At 38.8% G+C, this 24,026-nt stretch overlaps 1 protein-coding gene across 1 annotated transcript in view; it reads left to right on the top strand.

The window, feature by feature from the left end:
- Nucleotides 1-24,026, top strand: part of RP1 (RP1 axonemal microtubule associated) — a 370,859-nt gene that overhangs the window by 11,967 nt on the left and 334,866 nt on the right. The window contains exons 2-3 of the mRNA XM_036999525.2: nt 21,624-22,247; nt 22,958-23,129. Of these exons, the coding sequence (XP_036855420.2) occupies nt 21,624-22,247; nt 22,958-23,129 (796 nt within the window). The remainder of the gene's footprint in view (nt 1-21,623; nt 22,248-22,957; nt 23,130-24,026) is intronic.

Raw genomic sequence — 24,026 nt, 5'->3', positions numbered from 1 at the left:
GTGCTGGTGGGGTTAGAAGGGAAGATTGGAAATTGGCACTAGAGGGCATGCAGACATGAAGGAAACCCTGCGCCTTGGTATACTTCTAGGAGGATCTTGAAAGCACACGTATCATTATGGTAAAATGGAAAAGGAAAGTGCCATGAAAAGACTGCAAAATACTGTTGGGGGCCTAAGGAGGGAGAGATCCTGGCATGCAAAAGCCATTCTGAACTCAAATCCACATATGATTGATCATTGATGGGGTGACTCTGTCACTGGGTAAGAGAAGGAAAGACCTATTAGAGGAGAGGGAATGTAGGGTGGTTAGGGTTTTGGTGAGAAGAGATTCTGGTAGGAGATGGCCTTCCAAGTACAGGGAATGATAAGAGAGAGGCATGAAAGTGGGATCCCTTTCTGTAGAGTAGCACTGGTTGGAAAAATATTGGGAAATGTAGCCCTGAGTTTGTAAGATTGGGGCCTGGCAGCACTCAGCCCGGGATTTGCTCTCACAGCTCTGTAAGAGCCTAGGAATGGGTTTCAGTTAGTCTGTGAAGTTTTATTTAAAACTTTGCACACATATCCATGTTTCAGCAATCTCTTGCCACATAGCCAACCACTCCAAAGCTTATTAAAAAACTAGCTGATTTATTAGTTCTTACGATTTTGCAGTCTGGGATGGCTCAACCAGGAACCAGAAATTTCCCCTAAAACCTTGGCCTGGGGTTGGGGCCCTATTGCCCCCTTTCAGGCCCCCTTCATGTTTGGTTCCTGCCCTCCTGCTGAGAGTTTGAAGTAACAGCTAACCCCATCAAGGGGTTCCCCATCAAAGGCCACCTTTGGGAACATTTCTACACTTCACATTGAAACTCCTGTTGCTGTCACGTATGAACTTACACAAGAGAGAGGACATCCTGAGGACCAGTTCAACTCAACAGAAGTAAGAACTTTCTTAGTATCTGGAGCTAACTATGGGCTTTGCCCTAAGCCAATCAGTCCTCCTCTTTTAGATGAGTTGAAGTAGCCAGTGTGTAACTGCCAGTCAGGGATTCTGCAAAAGCAGTTCCTTCACTCCAGAGCTCTATTACACAAGACAATGGTTTTACGATGACTTGGAATCTAGGAGTCCTGAATTAGTTGTTCCCTAAATGTAACAATGCGATAGAGAAAAACCAACAGGCTGTCTGTAAAGAGCAGCGTGCTTGATAACTGGAAGCATGACAAATATCCATTCCACAGCGCTGTGGTCCACTGGAGAGAGAGGACTTTCCCACTTGGGGTGTGAGTAGAGACAAAGAAGCCACCACTTTTTCCATCACTCTTTGCTGCCTTGGAAGGTTCCTGGCCTATGTACTGTTTACATGTCCTAAGGAGAAAAAGAATGAGTGAATATGTCAGACTCTTACTACTGATAAATGCTGGTAATCAGTCTTATAACAGCTTCTCGCTTAACAACTTCACGAATGGACGTGGGTTTGTGTTTCTACTTCTCTTGCATTACTTAATGTCAATCTAATTTACACTGGATCTCTTCTCATGCTTTAAAGACATTCTTCAAAGATATGTTAGGTATCAGAAAAGTAATTGTCAGCTATGTTAAAAAAAATGATGGTACCTGGGTCACAATAAAGAGGTTCTAACCTATTCGAAAATAGGTTCCCATTTTAATTTGAGATCAGAGTCTAATTGATCATCTTTATTACAGACAGGGAATAGTTCTAGTCGCATCTAAGACTGCAGGGAAAATGTTAGAGAAGTCTAGAAGTGAAAACTGGGAAGTGATTTATTTCAGGGCAAGAGTTAATCTCTTTCCACTCTGGGTCCGGAAATTCCTGGGCTTTGTTTCCTAGATAAGAGTCCTGATAGCAGCGGCCAACAGGGATGTGGTGCTGAGGCAATCCTAGGTGTGGAGGGTGTTATCTTCAGCCCAAGGTTAAACTTGATAGACATTTCTGAAAACCTGGCTTGATTAAATTGCCAGATCAGAGCATGTTTTAGATTTCTTTGTAATGCTGTTATTTTTAGTTGCTCTTTCTACTCATCTATGATTTTAAATCTGAAATGAAAACTTCTCTAAATAAGAGAAAGTTACCTGAGTAGATGGGAAAAATTGTCTATTTTTGGTGTAAAAAATGTCAGTCATTTATATGTGACTTCCATGTAAGGGAGAAATGTCATTGTCATTGTATTAACTAAGAGATAAATGCTAGAAATAACGAATCTGTGTTCAAAGTTCATAGTCTGTGTGGTTTTCCTTGCCTGGATAAATACTTTTTTGCTTATGCAATTTTGAGAATAATGTATCATTAAATTCACATTCCCTTCTTATGTTGTATGTTATGGAGCAGTCACATGTGTTATGAATTGCATATTAATAATAATTATAGCTGACATGATTTCTTACTAGGTACTCTGCTAATTATCTCATTTATTCTTCAAAATAATACTATAAAATGTATACTATGATAACCTAACCATGTTGTAGATGAGGAACTGGAGGCTGAGACTGTGTAATTACCCAGGTCACACAGCTGCAAAGTGTACAGGTGGGGACAAATCCAGGTGTGTCCATCGTCAAAGCATGCATTTAATCAGTGTGTTCCACCGGCTTTCCATGGTACATTGATGACCTTGGACCTGGATAAATTCCATTGACAAGAAGCTTGGTAGGCATTTTCAGAGAGGAGAAGGTGGAAGCATTATAAATATTTCCTAATAGATAAATGGCTCAAAAATTCAAGTTATTTCTTAAAGAATATTAGTTGACAAAAATTAGTTGAAATTTTACAAAAGCAATTCTGTATTTCATTTCTTTTACCCTGATTTTTTGCTCTGGAAGCAAAATATTTAAAAATTTCTAACAAGGGCCCGAGGATGGCGTGGTACCTTTCAATAAAAATATATTACGGCTTCACGAAACAAGCTGCTGTATTTTGTCCAGTTAATCAAAGGAAGGACTCCAGCATTTGTTAAGCACCAAACACTGTGCTAAGCAAGCTATTTTTTAAAATACATTGAAGCATATGAACTGGGTATTAGTGTAGCCATTTTTCGGCTGCATTAACAGTCTCAGGAAGGTTATGTGTCTTAACAAAAGTTGTACCAACTTATAAGCCAAAGGGTTGGGATTCCAAATTTTCTGCTTCATGCCCTTCTTAGAAACAGATTTATTGTTCCTTGAAAAGTGAGGGAAATAAAATCATTTCCCCAAATGGGCAGATTCTTAATTAATCTCCCAATTCTCTTTGTTCCAACACTTCATTCCTCAGGTTGGACACACAGCCCATATGAACTTTAAGTCAAAATCTGCTGCAAGTTTGAAAAGCTGCTGTGTTGTTTCAAGAACTGCCAATGTAATCAACATAGCTTTTGTCTGGAAAATGAAATCAGGGCCCTGAAGTGTCCAGATTTCCACTTTGTGTTATCTCTGTAGACACACAGCTGCAAATCAGTAGCTAGACAGTCTCCTTTGATGATTCTCAACGTTTCTTTGCAAATGAGGGAGAAAACTAAGCACATTTATGATGAATCTAGTCAGCATGGAAGTTCAAGAAGCTGAAGTACAAGGTCAAATAGCAGGGAGATAGGTATTCATACCCACCTTTCAGGCAGATCTGACCCTCCCTTGTCACTGGGGTTAGTGAAAGCTTTAATGTCCTATGGCATTTCGCCACCCTTTGTTAGTGTGGGGCATTTGGGGTTATTGAGTCAGCTGCAGGAATAAGTCCTAAGGTCTGGGTCTGGGAGAAGTTCTGGGTCAGGTTCCTTAAAATATGTGGTCCCAGAAGTTTGTTCTTACCTGGATTCAAGGCCTTGGATGGACCCAGGATCCCTGATGCCACCATGGAATGGTACAGCAATCTACTGCTGCTGCTCCTTTGTCCTGCCCCTCCCTGGTTAGGGAAGCTGTTATCTTTCTACCTCACTCCATACCCTGCTATTCCCCTAGTATCTCAGTATAGGTTCCTCATTCCTGTGAGTTAACTCAGTTCACCAATCCCTTCCTCAAAATCAGCCTGCACACACGGACCTGCAACACTTAGCTACTTCTCTACCAGTCTGTGTCCAGAACTCTTGGAGGCAGCTTATCTCTTGGGAAGTGTGGTGCTCTGCTGCAGCCTTATTCTCACATTCTGTCTTCAGGAGAAACCTTCTACTTAGACTTGGAGAGCCCAGGACTAACACTCTGAGAAAGACGTAGTAATGGAACAGGGCAGCAGTAAAAGCAGAGAGACTTGGCCAATATTTCTATTGGCTCCAAAATGTATTTAACTGGCCATAAGATCCTAGAAAAGCCTCAGTTTCCTCATATGTAGAATGAGGTGAATAACTGCTGTGCAGGGGTTGTTAAAAGCTCAGTCAATGTCTATAAAGCGCCTGATGTAATGCCTACCATGTATTAACCATTTAATAACTGGAGGTGCTTATTATGTCTTTCAATGAACTTTTTGGACAGTGGGAAACAAAATGTAACTTAGATAGTACTTAAGCCTCTGGGACTGTTTGTAATACTGGAAACAAAGGAATCAGGACTTGAATGCTCCTGTCCCAGCCCAGTGATTTTTTTAAAATAATTTTTTATTGGCTTATAGTTGATACACAATATTATACTGTTTCAAGTGTACAACATAGTAATTCAACAGCTATCTACATTATCTACATTATTAAATGCTCACCCCAACTAGTGCAGTTACTATCTGTCATCATGGAAAGAAGTTACAAAACTATTGACTATATTCTCTATGCTGTACTTTCATCCCTATGACTAATTTATGATCGAGAGTTTGTGCCTCTTTATTCCCTTCACCTATTTTACTCACCCACCCCAACCCATATCCCATGGTAACCATCAGACACTTCTCAGTGTCTGTGAGTCTACTGCTGTTTTGTTCATTTGTTTTGTTTTATTTATTTATTTTTAGATCCCATACACAAGTGAACTCAAGTGGTATTTGTCTTTGCCCAGCCCCATGATTTTTTTTTAGAGAACACCTATCTTGTTTTTGATGAGGTCTCATCTCACCTTTCTTAGGTATTTTAAAGGTAGAACTGACAAGGAAGAGAAACTTCTCCCTCTAGTACTATACTGGTATGTTGTCACTGGGAGAAGCCAAGGAAACCTTTGGAACCTAATGGAAAGTTGAAAATTTAGGTTGAAGAGCTGGAAGGGTTGACAACTTATGGAAGCTCATTAAACAGAATGGTTTTACAAATGCAGTGCCTGAAATCAAGGTTCTTGGTCATCTAAAATTAGCTAGACAAACACTTGAGAATGAGCTATGCTGGCAGGGAGATGAACAAGGTGGCCTAAGGACTTTTGCCATTTCTAATTTCTGTGAGCCTATGGAAAGGTCTTTTTTTGTATTTTTCTAACATTTTTTTCTTTAGCCTTCTTGGCATTTTTTTTCCTCAGATATATTTATAGATTCTACTTGCAAAGTTTAAAATTACAACAAAAATGCCATTTCATACAATGTTAAGATTAGGTCACTTTAAATCCTGCCTTGCAAATTTCTCCTACAAAGCAAAGCTCTTCAGTCATGTTGCTTATGTCTGTTGCTATTTTTAAACTACATTCACAGTAGAGTTAATCCACCTTAATAAGGAACTTAATATCTATTGGCAGGTCAACTTGTGACTTTATGCTGTGAATAAAGCTGCAAAATATGGAGCATCTTTTGATTTAAGTTATTCCCTGGATTAGAAAGTCAGTCCAAATGCAGAAAAATACTTTGTGCTATAAAGATTAAAGAAACAATCTTATAGAAACAATGCTTCTATGTTGGACAGTGCTTTCAGGATGGAATGTGATGGAGTACAGTTGGTTGTGAGTATATGGAAGGGAGTTGGGTGTGAAAGAGCAAAAGCAAGATTGGAGAAGCAGTAGGGGAGACCAGTATGGAAGTGAGAGGGAGCCAGAGAATGTTAAATACTGTACTGAGGTTCAGAGTTAGGCTCAGAATCTGCACTGGTGCAGGAAGCACGTTTTGAAGATTAGAGCCAGCAGATGGGCTGGAGTTTATAAAATAGCTGCAGTGTTAGGAAGCTGTCACAGTAGGAAGCAGGGCCCAAGAAAGAACTGGTTAACAGGCTTTGGCCACAGAAGGCTTTGGACACTGAGCTAACATTTCAGTTTAGCCTGAAGTTTTATAAGCATCACATTAGGTCAGTAACATCAAGCTGGTGTCAGTAGCCTGAAGGGGCAGGTGTAGATAAGTGAGAACACGGGGGGGAAAGATTTTAATTTATTTTTGGACATATGTAATCTTTTTTTTATTGAAGTATAGTTGACAAACAATATTATATTGGTTTCAGGAGAACAAGATACTGGTTCAACAATGATATACGTTATAATATGCTCTCCATGATAAGTGTAATTACCATCTGTCCTTATACAAAGTTATTACATTATTATTGACTATCTTCCCTGTGCTGTACTTTCATCCCTGTGATTTATTTATTTTATAACTGGAAGTTTGGACTTTATTCCCTTCACCTATTTCACCCTTCCCTCTGCCCCCTTCCCTATGACAACCATCAGTGTTCTCTGTACTTATGAGTCTAATTCTAATTTGTTTATTTTTTTAGATTCTACATATAAGTAAAATCATATGGTATTTGTCTTTCTTTATCTGACTTACTTCACTTGGCATGATACCCTCTAGGTCCACCCTTGTCACAAATGTCAAGATTTCATTCTTTTTATGACTGAGTAATATTCCATTGTGTATGTACAACACATCTCTATCCATTCATCTATCAATGGACACTTAGGTGGTTTCTATTTTTTGGCTAATAATGCTGTAATGAACATAGAGGTGCATCTATCTTTTTGAACTAGTGTTTTGTTTTCTTTGAGTAAGTCCCCAGAAGTAGAATTACTGGGTTGTATGGTATTTTTATTTTTAATTTTTTGAGGAACCTCCATACCAATTACCACAGTGGCAGCACCAATTTACATTCCCATCAACAGTGTACAAGGGTTCCCTTTTCTCCACATCCTTGCCAACCCTGGTTACTTCATGTTTTGTTGATACTAACCATTCTGACTGCTGTGAGATGATGTCTCACTGTGGTTATTGGGATACTGGAGGGAAATGTTATTGAGTGAGCTTTACATGAAGTAAGACATTTGCTGAGTTTACAACATCTCCAGATATAGGTCTACTACTGATTTCAATATCCCATGATTTTCAGATTTTATCAGATATAGAACTTCTATCTGCGAAGTGAAATAAAGGGAATTAAACAAACACTTCTAGAATGTCTAACATTTAAAAGTAGTTGGCTAGGCACTTCACATATGCTACTCATTGAACTGTTACAGCAGCACATAAAATAGTTATTTTTATCTCTGCTTAACAGAAGACACAGACGCTCAGATAAGTAACTCACTCTAGCACCCACAATTAGTGAGTGGTGGCCTTAGAGTCACTTCCAGGTCTGCGTGATTCTAATGTCCCCACTTTTCACTCCACTGACCTGCTTCTTGCAGTGACTGCAGGGATGGGCCTGGCGTACAGCAGCTTTCAGCAGGTGTTAGGTGTTGACTTCCTCCCTTTCGACATCTCTTTTTCTTACTAATCTCTTAAAAATCCACTTTTAGGTTTTTTTCAGTTTTTAAGAATAGACTTTTTTAGAGCAGTTTTATGTTCACAGCAAAACTAAGCAGAAGGTGCAGAGTTTTCCCATTACTACTATAGCAACTACCTAACAAGGCTCCAGCCTCTGCTCCTGCTGTTCTCACTCCCATCCTCTTACAGCAATCAGAGTGAGCTCCCTAAAATGTAAACCAGATTACCCCACCAGAATAAAGTCCAAACTCCTGCCTGTGGCCCAGGAAGCCTTAAACATTCTGGTCTTTCCCTACCGCTCTGACATTATCTTTCTTTGCTCTCTACTTTGTTCCTATTTTTCAGCAACCCTGGCCTCATTCATCTCAGGGTCTTTGCATATGCTGTTCCTTCTGTTTGGAATATATTTCTTCTCTATCTTTGAATAGTATTTTCCCCTTAAGTTTTAAGGTTCACCTTAAATGTCCCCTTTTCAGAGAGAACTTGCCTGAGAAATTGGGCAGCCCTCATCACTTTTTACTACTCTTTTTTCAAGTCACTTCTGTAACTGAAATGATCTTATTTATTAATTTTCTTTCTTCTTTCCTTCTTTTTTACTTCTTCCCTCCTCCTTTCTGTTTCTCTCTTTCTTTGCCTATCTGCCTGTCATTCTATCATTTAACTTTTATGGCATAAAAAAAAAATCACCCAGACCTAGGGGCTTAAACAACCATTTATTGAGCTCCCAGTTCTCTGGGTGAGCCAACTGGCCTGGGCTCATCAGATGGCTGACCTGGGTCAGACTGGACTTACTCTTGCATCTGTGGTCAGGTAGGTGGCCCTGCTGAGAGGGTTGGCTGGCTGTTGGCCTGGATGACTGGGGCACCTGGACTAGGCTTCCCTCATCATCTAATAGGCCAGCCTAGGCTCATTCATGTGGTGGATAAAAGGATTCTTTAAGAAAACAGAGTACCCATTCTCTTGAGTTGTAGTTTGGATGCTGGCATAAGGTCTCTTCTGCCTCAATTGTACTGGTCATAGCAGACTAAATTCAAGGAGTGGGGAAACAGATACCACCTCTTGAGGGGAGGGGATACAGATTACATTATAAAGGGGTGTGAATATAGAGAAGGAAAAATTGTAATTATTTTTGTGAAACAGTGTAAGTTTGCAATTCATTCCACATTCTTAGCATCTGAATCCCTTTTCTGAATTTGGGAGATTACATGTTATGAATCTTTGTAGGGCAAAGAATATTTCTTCCTGTATGAAGCAAACAAGCTACATATTTTCTTTCAATTAAGGGAACTGTTACTTGTACTAGTTGAAAGCGAGCAAGGTGAGACAGCAGGTTCCCTGAGGAACTGATTTTCTGATTAGGGTGACAGCAAAGGTGACTGTCCTAGGTTGGTGTAATTTGTAGTTGTGGATAAAATGAGAGTTCCTATGGCCAGGATTCTCACCTGGCCGTGGTTGACTAGCTCACTGCACACCTGTGGGCAGTACATGGCTGTTGACTCTACAAAAACAGCTCCGCCCAGTGCTCTGGGCACGACATGGTGGCAGGGCTGCAAGGCTGCAGGAGAGCAGATCAGAGGCTGGAGTGGTGGCAGCGCGGAGGACAGAGGCCCAGAGGATGGCTGTGTGGGACGACTGTGCAGAGAGGCCCAGAGGATGGCTGTGTGGGACAACTGTGCAGGCAGAGAGGCCCAGAGGATGGCTTTGTGGACAGAGGGGCCCAGAGGATGGCTGTGTGGACAGAGGGGCCCAGAGGCAGAGACTGACTTGCTGCATACAGACTCACTCTGAGTGAATGGGATTCTAGTGACTGACCTGCCACCTGGAAATAAAGTTGGGTATAACCCTTTCACCCCAAAGAGTGTTCTGCTGTCAATTTTCTTTGGTCACATTGAATCCATAGCGAACTTGCCTGGGGCTGAAACCCATTGGCAAGACAGTAGTATAATTGTGTCCCTGGTAGAAAAGTGCAAGGGTGCAAGCCACAGCACCTTGAGCTCTGTGGCAGGCAGGTGATTTCCTCATCAGGCCAATCTATGAAAGGTTTTGTATGTTGTTTCTGGAATCTTCAGTGTGAGCCTATTCTTTATACCTCTCAAAGATTCTGTGAGCTACCAAAATTCTTTTAATAGACATCTCTTCTGTGTAATCCCCCAGGGTCAGATTTGGTTGTTTGCCATAGAGTCCTATTCCAGCAGCTGGTATCAGGAATGGGTTAATTTTTCTCAAGTAAATAAAAGGCAGGTGGTTGCCAGATTAGTCCAGCTGCTCACACAGCTATCAGGGGTCTCCTACTTTCCTACTTGGCCATCCTTGGTGTGTTAACGTTTTATCTTTATGCTGGTTGCCTCTTAGTAGCTCCATGTAGTATTTCCATGTTCCAGGCAAGAAGGGGGAAAGTGGGATGGCACCATCTATGATGTTTCTTTAATCAAGAGAGCAAAAGTTTCTAGAAGTGCTTCTTTAGATTTTTCCTTTTGTTATCTTGGCCTAAACAAGGTCACCTAGGTTACCAACACGAGAGATTGGGAGACAAGTATCTGGCTTTCTAACCTCTTATGAAGAAGAGGTAAAGAGAGAAGACTTGAGAATGTGTGTCAGGTAGAGTGATGACCAGTCCCTATCACATTATTGGTAGATTATTATTGTCCCCTTTACAATAATGGTTGCTGGAAAGCAGATGTTGAATCTCATTCATTGCTGTCTCTCTGGTGCCTAGAATAGTGCTTGGCAAATACATGGCTTCAAAATTTGATGACCAACTTTAATCCACTATCAACAGCTGGATATTCTTTATTCAGACTATGTCTTACCTTTTACTTTCATTACAGAAACACCATTTTATTCCAGGCCAATTATTCAAGATTTTTTTCATGCTCTATTTCTCTTGTCTTTTCTATTCTCTGCCACTTTACATTCTGCTATTAGAATATCATCTTGAATACCATTTTGTCTTGTCCTTTTCTTTCTCAAAAATCTTTACTATTTCTGTTGTAAATCTCAATCTCTCAGCCTGAGAATCAACTACTTGCATTAGCTGTCTGTTACTTCCCTCACATCAGCAACTTAATTGGTAATCACTTACAAATCCAGCTAATCTCATGGCCATCTGGTGTACACTGCCATGTCTTGTGTATGCAGAGTGACAGGCTGCAGGGCTCATGGGACAAAGGTAGAAGGCTGTTCTGTGAAGGGAGTGAGACCAAATATGTAGGGATGACCCTCAATTTAAGATGGGATGACATGTTGCTCTGTTGAAAGGGGTTGGGTTGGTCACCATTCACTTTGTACTTGTGTTTAGTTTGCAGTCAGGCAGGGAATCTGTTTGGTTAAAGGAGGATTGAGCTAACTCAGTCCAATCAGTGGGGTGTTCACAGCAGTCTCTTTGCCCCAGAGAAATGGAACGTGAACCAGGATGGAGAATAGCAGATTGAAACACGGACTGCGCAAGGACAGAGGTACAGGGGAAGGCTGAAGGTCAGGGACCTGCAAGTGTACAGAGGCTCACTGTTCAGCTGAGCAGGAACTAAGCCATTCCTCTATCTTCCCTTAGAGGATGGGACCATGGACAGTCAGCTTGGCTCTCCTTGGTCTGAGATTGGGGAGGCTGAGTCTGTATTTTACAGGATCTCAGCATTGGCAGCTGGACTATATTGGATCAGCAGGGACTGGCAGCATCATCCAGTTGCCTTCTTTACTCTACCTTTATGAGTGTTCTACTTTTTGTTGGAAACATCTTCTTTGCTGGTGTGCTTACAGGAAGATTTTGAAAAGTTATGGGGGAAATGATGATACATCTCAATTTATTTGATGAAAAAATAATTTGAACCATTTAAAAAATAATACTGTATAGCATAGCCAAAATTGGCATGCTGTTTTTCAGACAAAATTAAGAGTTAAATTTCAAAATTTGATTAAAACTCTCGCCTGTGATTATGTATTCATTTTCTTCTTTCATTAGGGGTAACTAAGATGGAAAGAACTGAGACACAGAACTCAGAGATAAATAAAGGGGCACTAGAAACACTAATTATTATAGAAGTTGTTCATTAAACATACATGTACTAAGAATTTAAACTAGACTTCAGAAATTTCCATTTTTAGAATGAATTAAAATGTTTGAGATATTTAAAAATATTCTTTATCAGGAAAGGAAATTTCTTGATGATAACATTTAGTGGTAAGGATTAGAATAAAACTGCTACTTGAAGAGACTATCCAAATGCCTTCTTTTTTAAGGTAAAAACATCAAGTCAGTCTAAAAGGATTTCAAGGTATTTTCCTCACTTTAAAAAAGAAACTACATCTATTTTTAAATCCTTCACCATAGAGGACTTTTATTCAAAAATGTTTATTTCCTCTAAGAAAAAAGACACTCCAAACATTTTAAACTAACAACTCAGTCTAAATTTTCTAGTATTATCTCTTCATGGCATATTGGAATCTTCTAGTATCTAAATATTTCCCTGTGCCACTGTACTAAGAATGTACCAGGGAGATTTACCCAAGATCGCTCTTTTCACTGGCTGCTCCCAACAACTGATTTGAAATCCCCCAAACTGCTTATCAATTGAAAGAGAAAAGTGTAAATCTAGGGTCTACTTACCTAATTACTCTAAGCAGAAACTTTGCTTTAGTGTTCTGCCAAGATATTTAGGAATAATTTTGTGGATTGACTTGTCTCTTACTCAGCTTGATTATATATATTTTGAGAATCACTGCATTTCCTTTCACAATAGTGCAGTTATTCCTTATTCTGGCAAAATATAATATACTCCTTTGCATTATTTTGAACACTCTTGAAGGCTTTATGGAAGAAGTGATATATGCTTGACAAGGAAATTTTTAGGGAACCCATTTTGTTTTATTCTTTCAATTAGTAAATACTAAATTCTGACCAAATGATATTTGTCCCAAATTAAAATAAGATTAGTCAACAGAAATGATAACTTTCAACTTAGTATAGCTTACAAAGTACTTGGGATATACAAAATTCTATTTCAGTGATACTCTTTCTCCATAAGACTATAACAGACTTCAAGACATTATAATCAGAATCATTTTGAGTTTTAATTTGGAGACTTTTATTATCTCAATGTAACCTGGGCTATCTTTTCCATTACAGGCCCTATCCATATCACAACTGTAATAAAACTCCAGAGTTTGCCCCTTTCAATACGTGAATAATAACATCCACCTCTTTCACAATTCTTTCTCAGTGACTGATCCCAAGAACACAAATCACATCCTCTACTTGAATGCCTTTACAATCTCTCCTATTCTGATCTTTCTCCCAATCTCCAGTGTGGTATTAATAACTGCTTTTTGGACACTTGGATGTCTTTCTATGACCTCAAATTAAGTATGTTAAAAATGGAATGGATTTATACAATTCCTGAATTAACATTCTCTCTTATATTATCTATTGTTGTTGCTGAGTTACCCTAAACAAGGACATGGCAAATACTCAATAAAAACCAACTCTTATTTTGTCATCTTTGTTCTGTCAGCTTTATGTAACTTTTGCTAAACTATACTTGGTGCTGTATTCTTTAGTTACAACAGATTATTCAATTAGAGGATTAAATAAATTACCTATCTCCTTGCCTTCCACAATCAAACTATTGTTGTTATTTTGGGTCTACCTCTGAAATTTTGGGAGAATAATTTCCTTCCTTTCTATTTCTATTTTCATTACTCAGGCCCTCAGGAACTCTTGATTTCACTATTTTTAGAGCCACCTCACCCATTTCTGTCATGCAGTCCCTCCCTCCAAATCCTCTGACATAGCAATGTCAGGGAAATGTTCAGTTCTAATGATGTCATTTCCCTGCTCAAAAATCTTCAGCACTTTTCCATGTTCTGTAGAATAGAATCAAAACTCCTTAGCCTGGGATTTCTGATTCTCCATCATTAGAACAAGAGAACATTATTGTAAAGTGGTTAAGAGGATTCATGATTTACTGTGTGTCCTTTGGTCAATTACTATTCCTTCCTCAACCCTAGCATTCTTTCTTGGAATACAAGATAATAATAGTATATTCCTTATAGAGTTGTTGTGAGGATTAAATGAAATGATTCATTTAAAGCATTAGCATTGTGCTTGGCAGAAAGTAATCAATATTTTATTATTGTATTATAATCATATATATATAATTATGTATACCAGTACATGAGTAGCATGGCTAGATGAGTAGATAAATAGATGTTTATTCATGAACTTCGTATCAGTTCAGTTCTACTCTTAAGTTCTAGAATGGGAACATGACCTCTGCTACAGCACTGGGATTTGGGTTCCCTCTCCATTTAGTTCCCATGTATTTCTCATTAGCAATTATTTCTAGAGGAAGAGCTATGAATGGAGCAAGTTAAAAACTGTCACATAAGCCTAACAGGATTAGTCATAAATTCATGTGTCCATCAATTGGGAAATAGATAAACAAAATAGGGTATATTCATACATTAGAATATTCAGCAATAAAAAGATAATGATGTATTGATATATGCCACAATCAAGATCCAGACTGTTCAATAAAAAACTCAAAACTATTAACTAAAAAAAGAATAAAAAATCACCTGTATTGTATGATTCCATTTTTATGATGTCTAAAATAGGCAAATCTATAAAGACAGAAAGTAGATTAGTGGCTGCTTTGGGATACGGGAGAAAGTGAGAAATGACTGCAAATGGGGACAAAGTGTCTTTTTGATGTGTGTGTATAGTTCTGTATCATTTTATCACATGTAATCACCACCACAATCAAGATTCAGAATTGTTCAATCACCACAAAGATCTAACTTATGGTCAACCCATTGCTCCTTCACACCATCTCTAACCCCTGACAACTACCAATCTGTCCTCCATCTCTATAACTTTGTTTTCAATAATTTCATATAAATGAAGTCATACAGTATGTGAGACAACTTACATGTAATGTAATTATTGATATCTGAGGGCTTACGTCTGCCATATTATTTTTTATTTTGTTCTGTTTTTTCATTTGTCTGTTTTCTCTTTCATGCCTTCCTGTGCAATACTTGAAAAGTTTTTAGATTCCAGTTTGATTTATCTATATTGTTTTGGAGCATATCTTTTTGTGTGTTAGTGGTTGTTCTAGGTACTACATTATATGTATATAATTATCAGTTTAGTGATACAGACATTTTACCAGTTTAAGTGTAAAATCCTTTGTTCCTTTTAACCTTCCCTATTTATAATTGTTTTAATATTTCCTTGACATACATTGAGAACCACATAAAACAGTATTATACTTTTTGCCTCAACTGTTAAGCATAATTTAGAAAATTCAAGAGATGAAAAATCTATTGTATTTATTCATATTGTGGTCTTTCTGTTGCTCTTTCTTCCTTCCTGACATTCCAAGATTCCTTCTTTTATCATTTCCTATTAACTTCCTTTATCAATTCTTTTATAGTTAGTGTGCTGGTGACAATTTCTCTTAGCTTTCCTTCATTTGAGCATGTCTTGGTTATTTTTATTCCTCAAAGACATTTTCACTGGATATAGAACTCTAGTTGACAGATTTTTTATCTTAGCACTTGAAAATTAATTGCAACTTCCCTCTGGTCTTTGTCATTTCTGATGAGAAACCTGTCATTGGAAATTTATAGGTAATGTGTCATTTCTTTCTGACTGCTTTCAAAATTTTTTCTTCATCTTTATAGTTTCCTGAAGTTTGAAATTAAGTAAATACCCTGAGACCACACAGCTAAGTGGAAGGAAGAGACAGGATTTGAACTGAGGTCTGCCTGACTTCAAGGAATGTATGCTTAACCACTGTGCCCTGGCTCCCTGTGATCTGCCTGCTCAATGGGGACCAGACAGAATTTGTTAACAGAGTTCAGACCTGACAGATAGGCTATTGTAGAGGTCACAGCTTTTGAAGCCTTTAGCAGAGAAAACCCTGAAATGAGCCCTGCTTAAGGGGCCTCTGGCATTTCTTAGACTCATTAATCAAAGAATGTTCTAGGGCCAGCAGGGTCAATATCAGCTTATTAGAAATGCAGAGGCTCAGGCTTCACCCCAGACCTACTGAGTCAGATACCTCAATTTAACAAGATTCTCCAGGTGATTCGTAAGTTCAAGCTTGAGAAGCAGTGTTTTAGACTTTTCATAATGGCCTCTGCCAGACACAAGTGATGCCAGGGAGACAGCACTGTGGCACAATTGGGTAGCCGGTGTTCTTGGTCCCCATGCCTGACTGGAGTTGTGGGAGTGGATTGCGAGTTACAGGAGTGCTTAGACAAGAAGAGCCCCTTTGTGCTGACTTACAAGCATGAAATTTTACCTTTCCTAAAATATCCCAAAAGAATTCCTTTAGCTGAAATTCCTTATGTTTTGAAAAAGGACCAATGGATGTGGATTATCAGACATGAATTACAGGATTCAAGATCAAATCAACATAGATGTCATATTAGTCCTTAGCTCTTCAACAGCAGGTTATATCTAGCTCCAACCTTTTTTACATTTACAGTTCAATTTAGGGCTGGCAATGCTGCCATTCATGCCTACTGCTACCCATAAACATAAATTTCTTTATTGATCAGTGCCACATCTTTGTGTAGACAGTGATGACTATGAATGGAGATTTGTATCAAATACTATTGTTTCTTTTATCTACACCTCCCTTCCTCCTTTCCTCCCTCCCTCCCTCATTCCCTCCATCTTTTCTTCCTTTGCTCAGTGTCTGTCTCTCCTTCATCCCTTACTCTTTTTTACTTTTTAATATGTGGTTTGTTACAAAGTCAGTATTTACCAGGCAAAGTGTGCAATTTGATAATCTCTTTCCTTCTGTGATCTGTTTGGAGCCCATGCTTGAACCTGATCCTTCTTTCCTGGAGTAAGTAGCCTTTCCCTGTTTTTGTGGTTCAGAGGTGAGGTAGGAAGTCTGATAACAAATCTGATTTGGGGAGGTATCTTCAAATCAGATTAGGCTACAGGGAGCCATTAGAGGTAGCAGGCATCACCAGGGGACTTCATGTGTGATAAAGTCCTGAAACATGTTCAAATCCCATCATGATTAAGCAAAGCAGTGGAACAGTGCTGTGTATGCAGAAGCATGAAATTACTTCACTTCATCGTGTGCTGCCTCTCCTATTTGTCTTGTGTTATGCAGGGTAGCCAAACTGTTTACAGTGATAGCCATTTTCCTTAGAATTATATTGATGCAGTAAAGGCAGGAGTGCTTAAAAGTAAAAATAAAAAGGCTTAAGTCCTTTTCTTTTTTAATGACTATGATAAGCAAATATTGACTCAATTACTCACCAAATAATGATAAAATATCAAACTATTTCCTTTTCAGCAGCATTTTTTTCTCTTTAACATAAATAAATGAAGACTTAAGGCTGTCTGGGAGAGAAATGCTTATGAATTGATGAGATATTTTCTCCTGTGAATGATACTAGGTAAGCAAGATAATGTAAGGGAAATTCTAATTAGGAAGATTTCAGAACTGTGGAGCAGTTGAGGAACTGGCTTATTTCTGGATGTGGTCCCCTTAAAATGAATACTGTCTGGTGATTAGCATCACCTTGGATTAAATTAATTGGCTATACTCAATCTCTGAGTGGATATGCTAAGAATAAATCCAAAGACATTAGTTTCTTTGCACAAAATGAGCAGGTTACATATCCAGTAACAGATGTGTGTACGTGTGTGTGTGAATTATCCAAACAACTTAAAACATCTTTTTCTTTATAAGGGATTTCCAAGTTCTGGTAAGTACAAAACTATTTAAAATATTTATTGGGAAAATAATCTTTAGCTGGTTAGATTTTATCTTCCATTTTATATCTAGATGACTTTTTTGTGTTCTACCTTTAACCACTAGAAAAAGAATCAATATTGCTAATAATTATTATATTTTACCCAAATATGCCAGAGACCTTCATAATATACTGATATTGCTGTAGGAAAGAACTTCAGTATCAGGAAATCAAGAAATTGTCATGTATTCAAATATGAGTAAAGGTTTTTCTGATTACTCATTAGAGAAATCTGTGCAATACATTAAAGAAGGAAGCTGCTTGTAATTAAACAAAGCTGTGACACAGGGAATAACTGGTGTATTGCCCTCTGAACTCCCACTCCCTACCCCACCCCACATAGTGATGATAATCTGTGAAATAAACTAATTTTTCTTGCAATATCAAATCTTTGAATTGCCACAGGACTAACATTATGAGTATACCAACTTTCTTATTTTGTTGTCTACTTCATTCTTTTTTCTGAATTGACTGAATCCCTACTATGTGGTAGAAAATTAAATTTAAAGTATGATTAGTGAAATGGTGCATGTGCATCTTCTCAATCTGTCATCTGTTTTGTCCAGTGAGTAGTGGAGAGAAGGTACAGCCCTCTTGGTAGAGGCAACTACTTATCTTTGAGCAGCACAGATGATTGACACCAATCATGGGCACAGAGAAGCATAAACATGGTTCAACCTAGTGAGCTGAAGGGTGTTAAAATTTTTGCTTAATCTTAAAAGGCAATGTGAATATTAATGATAGTTCCATGGTCTGGCTTTAGGCAATGTAGAGAATTCAGAGAAGAGGGAAAGATTCTGGTAGCAATCTTTCAAGTCATTAGAAGCAGATTCAATATAATTTGGGCTGAAGGCAAGAGATTTTGTTAACAAGGTCCTTTGCTACTTCTAGCGAAGTCAGTGGTAGGGAAAGTGAAGGGCCTTAAGATTTGCTTTTGTTTTTGCATTTTGTAAACTTTTGTATGCATTGCATGTATAACAGAACATGATGCATATTCAGTATCCTCGTATTATGGAACAAAGGATCTATGTGTATCATTGCACAGTATCTTCACTGGGAAGAGAGTGCAAGCTAGATTCCTTCCAGAGGAAGTGTTTCAGCCTTTGCCGTGACATAATTGTATGTACCTCCTACAGTATCCATGGGAAATTTACAGAGTAATTCAATAGCACAATTGAGAAAGAGTTGGGGTGCCATGAGCATGTCAAGGATGGACAGTAACCCAGTTTGCTCTTGTTTACCTACCCTTCTCCATCAGCCTGATCTGATAGGAGAATTAAATCACTTTAAGCTACCTAGTTTGTTCTCTTTATTACTTCCTCATCCCAACTTCAGAGGGCACAGAATAAACCTTATTATTTAAAAAGTATGTAAAGAATCATTTTTTAATTTCCATCCAAATTTGGATTCGTTTTTAAAGCTGATTAAGAAAGGTGCACAATTAAGACAGGGTAACTAAAAGTTGTGGAAGGTTGGTAGCTCTGTTTCACAAAAGGGGACACTACTGTCAGGACTTTTTGACCATGTTGCTGGTCTTGCTCATGTGCACTGGTAGATTCAGCACTAAGCCCTCTTCCTGGAGGGCATATCCACTACTTTTTGCCTCTTGCGTCTCAGCTTCACACAGGGTTTCCTCTGGAAACTGCCATCTCTTCTACCTTCAGCCCCAATCCCTCAGGCTGGGTTACCATCCCTCCTTGACATGCTCATGACACCCAGACTCTTTCTCAATTGTGCTATTGAATTACTCTGTAAATTTCCCATGGATACTGTAGGAGATACATACAATTACGTCACGGCAAAGTCTGAAACACTTCCTCTGGAAGGAGTCTAGCTTGCACTCTGTTCCTCAGTGAAGATACTATGTAATGATGCACACAGATCCTTTTATTTCATAATATAAGGATACTGAAAATTCATCATGTTCTGTGTTATACACACAATGCCCAACTTACCATTGGATCTTAAACCTCACCTGCATGTATGCACTCTCAATACTTTAAAACTCCCCCAGTGACTTCTAGGAGTTTCCAGAGTTTCTAATACATACAATGAAGAACATATGAACTTGTAGTTCTGTTTTATTACAGCCTCCTCATCAAGATTTTTGGAAACCACCCTGCTGCAGCTTCTTTTTCTGCAAATACTCCCCTACTTTGGGGCAAAGGGCATCTTCCCAGGAGTAGTACCTTCAGCTGTTTCCTTTCATGCATCAGGCTCAAAATCAGGCTGGGCAGTTGTGGGATATAGACAATGGGGTGGGGGGAGGGCACCTCTTCCCTCCAACTGTTCTTACTTTCCATGTTCTCCTGGTCTCAGCAATAGATCTCCTTTCTGTTATTTTAGCCAGCTCTTCCCGCCCAAAATCCTTAGCCTATCAGCCTACATAACTGTGTTCCCAGCATGATCACCAGGTTGACAGCTCTCTGAATAGTGAGATCCAGGCAGAACACTACTGAAATGAAAAGCCTTATTATGCACTTATATATAAATATAATCGTCCAAAATCAGGTGAAAAATATGTCTCAAACACTTGGTGTGAAATATTTCAATTAAGCTTGTAAGTAAGCAAACCCGAAAAGTAGTTGGAGGAAAAGAATCCTTAAGTTTTTAATTTAAATACTGAACAAATTTATCCCTCTTAGAGTTGTAAGGGCATAGAGATTAAGTAGCATGCCCAAGGTCAGGCCACAGTTTATCAGCTGAAGATAAGAAGAGATTGTGGTTTTGCTGACTCTGTTGCAAAGCTGGATTCTCCAGCTCCTGAACACATGCCTGCTACAGCTGCCTTTATTATTTTAAGTAGTATAATTACTTGAAGTTGTTGGGGAGGGAGAATGGGAGACATATCTGATCTCTAGGCTGACTTTTGAATGCATTTTCCTAAATTACATATAAATAAGATTTGCAGATCATATTGGAGATATATGAAGGTTGTAGATAACAGCTTGCAAACATTTAAGTAGGTGGTTTGGGCCAGATTTACAGCTAACTTATAATGACAAACATGTCTTTTTTTCATCTCTATTATATTGATCACGTTTATTTAGTTTGTTCAATTTGTCTTCAAGACTGCAAGGTATTCTTACTGTGTCAAATGACACTAATAATTATATTGATTTACAACAATAGAAAACAGCCACAATATGCTACAAATGAGAAACAAGCCCAGAACCATATACACTCTTCCACAAGCTGCTCACTTGTCAGTCTAACTGTGGATTCACTTGGGAAGTGAAAGAGGAAAACCTCCATGATTGGCTGAAAATGCTCTTAATTTACCTCCTGAAGTTTTCATTTTTGAACCACTAGTGGGAGCACATTCCAGACTGCATCATTTTTACCAGCTCAGCAATGTTGTCATTCATTCAAAGAATAATTTGTTCAGTGTTTCCCAAAGTAGGATTAATGGTGTGTTAGATAACTAACCTGTATTTTCTATCTATAAGAGAAACATCTTACATTGTCTCTAATAAGGCCCTAGTTTAAGTATTTATATAATACATTCTATTTAGAATTTAATGTCAGGAACAGTTTTCTCCAGATGAATTCATTTGGTTCCATCCAACAGAAATTTGAACTTTATAAACTTTTCCTTGACTGCCAGGACATGTAGAACTAAATCAACCAATGGTAAAACTTACATTTTTCATTGGATGGTTTCTGATTTGTGTTACTTTTGTTATTTTTTAATTGCTTGATAATACCTGTTAATTTTAAAGATTCAAAAAATTTAGCAAAGTATTAAAAAGGCAGAATATTATCCATAGCTCTGCCCTCTAGAGATAATGATCATCAATATTGGGCTATATATACTTCTGGACTTTTTTCTAGTAGTATAATAAATATGTGTACATTGGCATTGGCATAGCATATGTATTTTACAAACTGCTTTGTCACTTAGTTATAGGTCATGATCATGTTTCTATGCCAACAGATAGAGATATATAAAGCCATGTTTAATGGTTGCTTAGTGTTTCATTGCATGGGTTTGTATATCATAATTTATTTTCCTGGGCCCTTACTAGTGTCTTTAGGTTGCTTTTACCTTGTAAATGATAACTACCCTTATTTAACTGTTTCTTTCTTTCCTTTTTTTCTTTTTTTAGTGTAATCCCCTTCAAATTATCTTTCAAAATAGGCAGGTATAATGAGTGAATAAATGAATGAATGGAATCCTAGGAATAGCCTAGGTATCTACAACTATAATCAGCTTGCATTTAGGATTATCAAATATTCTTTATGGTGCTGTCATTCTGGAGATGAGTAATTTTCTTCCCTCTTTAGGTTTCAGCCAAAATGAGCAAAACTCCTTCCACTACTGTTTCCATGATTCATGCGACTTCTCCTGAAGGTCAGGTTCCTTTCCCTCGCCATATGAGCTTCACGCACCCTGTTGTGGCCAAAAAGATCAGCTTCTACAAGAGTGGAGACCCGCAATTTGGTGGGGTCAGGGTGGTGGTCAACCCTCGTTCCTTTAAGACATTTGATGCTTTGCTGGATAACCTGTCAAGAAAGGTGCCCCTGCCTTTTGGGGTGAGAAACATCAGCACCCCTCGAGGAAGGCACAGCATCACAAGCCTGGAAGAGCTAGAGGACGGCGAGTCGTACCTGTGCTCCCATGGCAGGAAAGTGCAGCCCGTGGACCTGGACAAGGCCCGCCGGCGCCCACGGCCCTGGCTCAGCAGTCGGGCCATCAGCGCGCACGCGCACCACTCGCCTGCGGCCGCCACTCCCAGCAAGCTGCGCTCTCCGCGGAGGCTCGTGGTCTTCCGGAACGGCGACCCCAAAACGAGGTGCACGGTCTTTCTTAGCCGGAGGGTCACCCAGAGCTTTGAGGCCCTTTTGCAGCACCTAACTGAGGTCATGAGGCGTCCGGTGACCAAGCTGTATGCCACGGACGGTAGGAAGGTAAGCGTACTGGGACTCCTTACATGTGAGTTCGCGTCGTGTGCGTTGTGGACAGAGGCCCGGGGAAGGAAGGCTTTGCGCGCGCGTGTTCCCACGCCGGTGGGAGGGCCGCCTTACCTGGGTGGATGGTCGCTGTTCTCCCTCCGAGGTCAATGGGCCGTCGGCCACACTGCCCCCACCCCGTCTGCCCTCTGGGAGCAATGGGTTATATAATGTGTTGACACAGAATCTAATCTTGACAGTGTTTCTTGAAAAGGAGTAGCCGAGAGTGATAGAGAAAACATTTTCCTGGGATCCTTGCTGAGAGGACAGGGCAGAGTCCCCAAGAACTCACCTTGCTGGTCCTGGTGTGCCCACCAGGCCCTTTCTCAGCTGGCACAGGGTGTACGTCTGGCTACAGCTGGATGTTTTGGTGGGCAGGCAGAGGCAGTATTGCATATATTTTAAAGATCTCTTCAGTTATGATGGAAGACCGAGCTTGTTTCTCTCCAGCTAGTATGTAGGCTCAATAAAGATGTTGGTCTAGCTCCTGCCCCAGTCTCCACACGCACTTTGGTATTTGTTTTGTATACATGCCTAACAAATGATGGGAGTATCTCTTTCACACTCAGGAGGTTGTTGAATTGATTCACTCATTTATACAATTATTGTATAGAAATAATGAAATTTCATGTTCTTCCTGTATGAATAGTAACTCTGGTTTCTTCTAGGTTCTCAGTCTCCAGGCAGTTATCCTGAGCTCTGGAGCTGTGGTGGCTGCAGGAAGAGAGCCATTTAAACCAGGAAATTATGACGTCCAAAAGTGCTTGCTTCCTGCTAGATTACCAGGGATCTCTCATCATGTGTACCCCAAGGGAAATGCTAGGTCACAAAGCAGAAAGAGTAAGTGACTTAAATATATAGCCCTGAGATTTTTTTTAACCTCAACAACAAAAAAGTCAATGCTTAAATGACCAGTTGCCTTCATCACAGAAGAGACAATGAAGGGATCAAAAACATTTTAAATTAAAATTGGTTATATTTATAGTTGGAAAGAGTCATAGGAATCATCTGAGAATTTATTTTAGATTTTTCCAAATCAATCAATGATATGTCTGTTTAAATTGATGAGACATGTTTTTTTTTTCATATAATGCATAGCTAAAAACTTAAAATGGCAGCATTTTAAGGAGAGGAATTCTATGTAGTATGTATAAGTGACATCTCTGGTAATTGCAGAGTTTTCTCTTAACTAGTCCCATGCAGTATCATAGCTGAGCTCAACAGGTTAAGTGACTTTTAAAATCTCTTTCTATGTACATGCACGTTTCTGAAGTTATTCCAGAAGAAGTTATAGGCCCTTAGATCTAATTTTTACTTAATAAGAAAGAAAGGTTCATGTGGCCAATTCATGTTAGTTAATGACAATGTAAGTTAATAATTCCTTAGGAAATGCTGCACAGTGTGGCATTATCATTTGAATGGGGAGGAGGAGAGTCTCTTGAGGCCCAGTAGAGTGAGATAGGCTGTAAATTCCCTATGCAGGCATGGCTAATGTCATTATTCATTATGCTTAATATTTTAATCTCATTCATTTTAACTCTAGGCTAAAGTTTCGATTGCCATTTATACTTAATTTTTAGTTTTTGATTTATTTAGACATAGAATAATACACATTTTAAATAGTATTAATCCCTCTATTTGTTGCTAAAGTGTGTGAAATTCATCTATTATTTATTGTTGTCATTTAGTTATTTCATGGATACATTCCATAGGTAAATATTAATGTTTCTATTTCAT

The sequence above is a fragment of the Manis javanica genome, chromosome 2 (assembly GCF_040802235.1).
Source record: "Manis javanica isolate MJ-LG chromosome 2, MJ_LKY, whole genome shotgun sequence".
NCBI lineage: Eukaryota > Metazoa > Chordata > Mammalia > Pholidota > Manidae > Manis > Manis javanica.
Note: the sequence above shows the minus strand (reverse complement) of the source record. Positions and strands in the feature narration are given on the sequence as shown.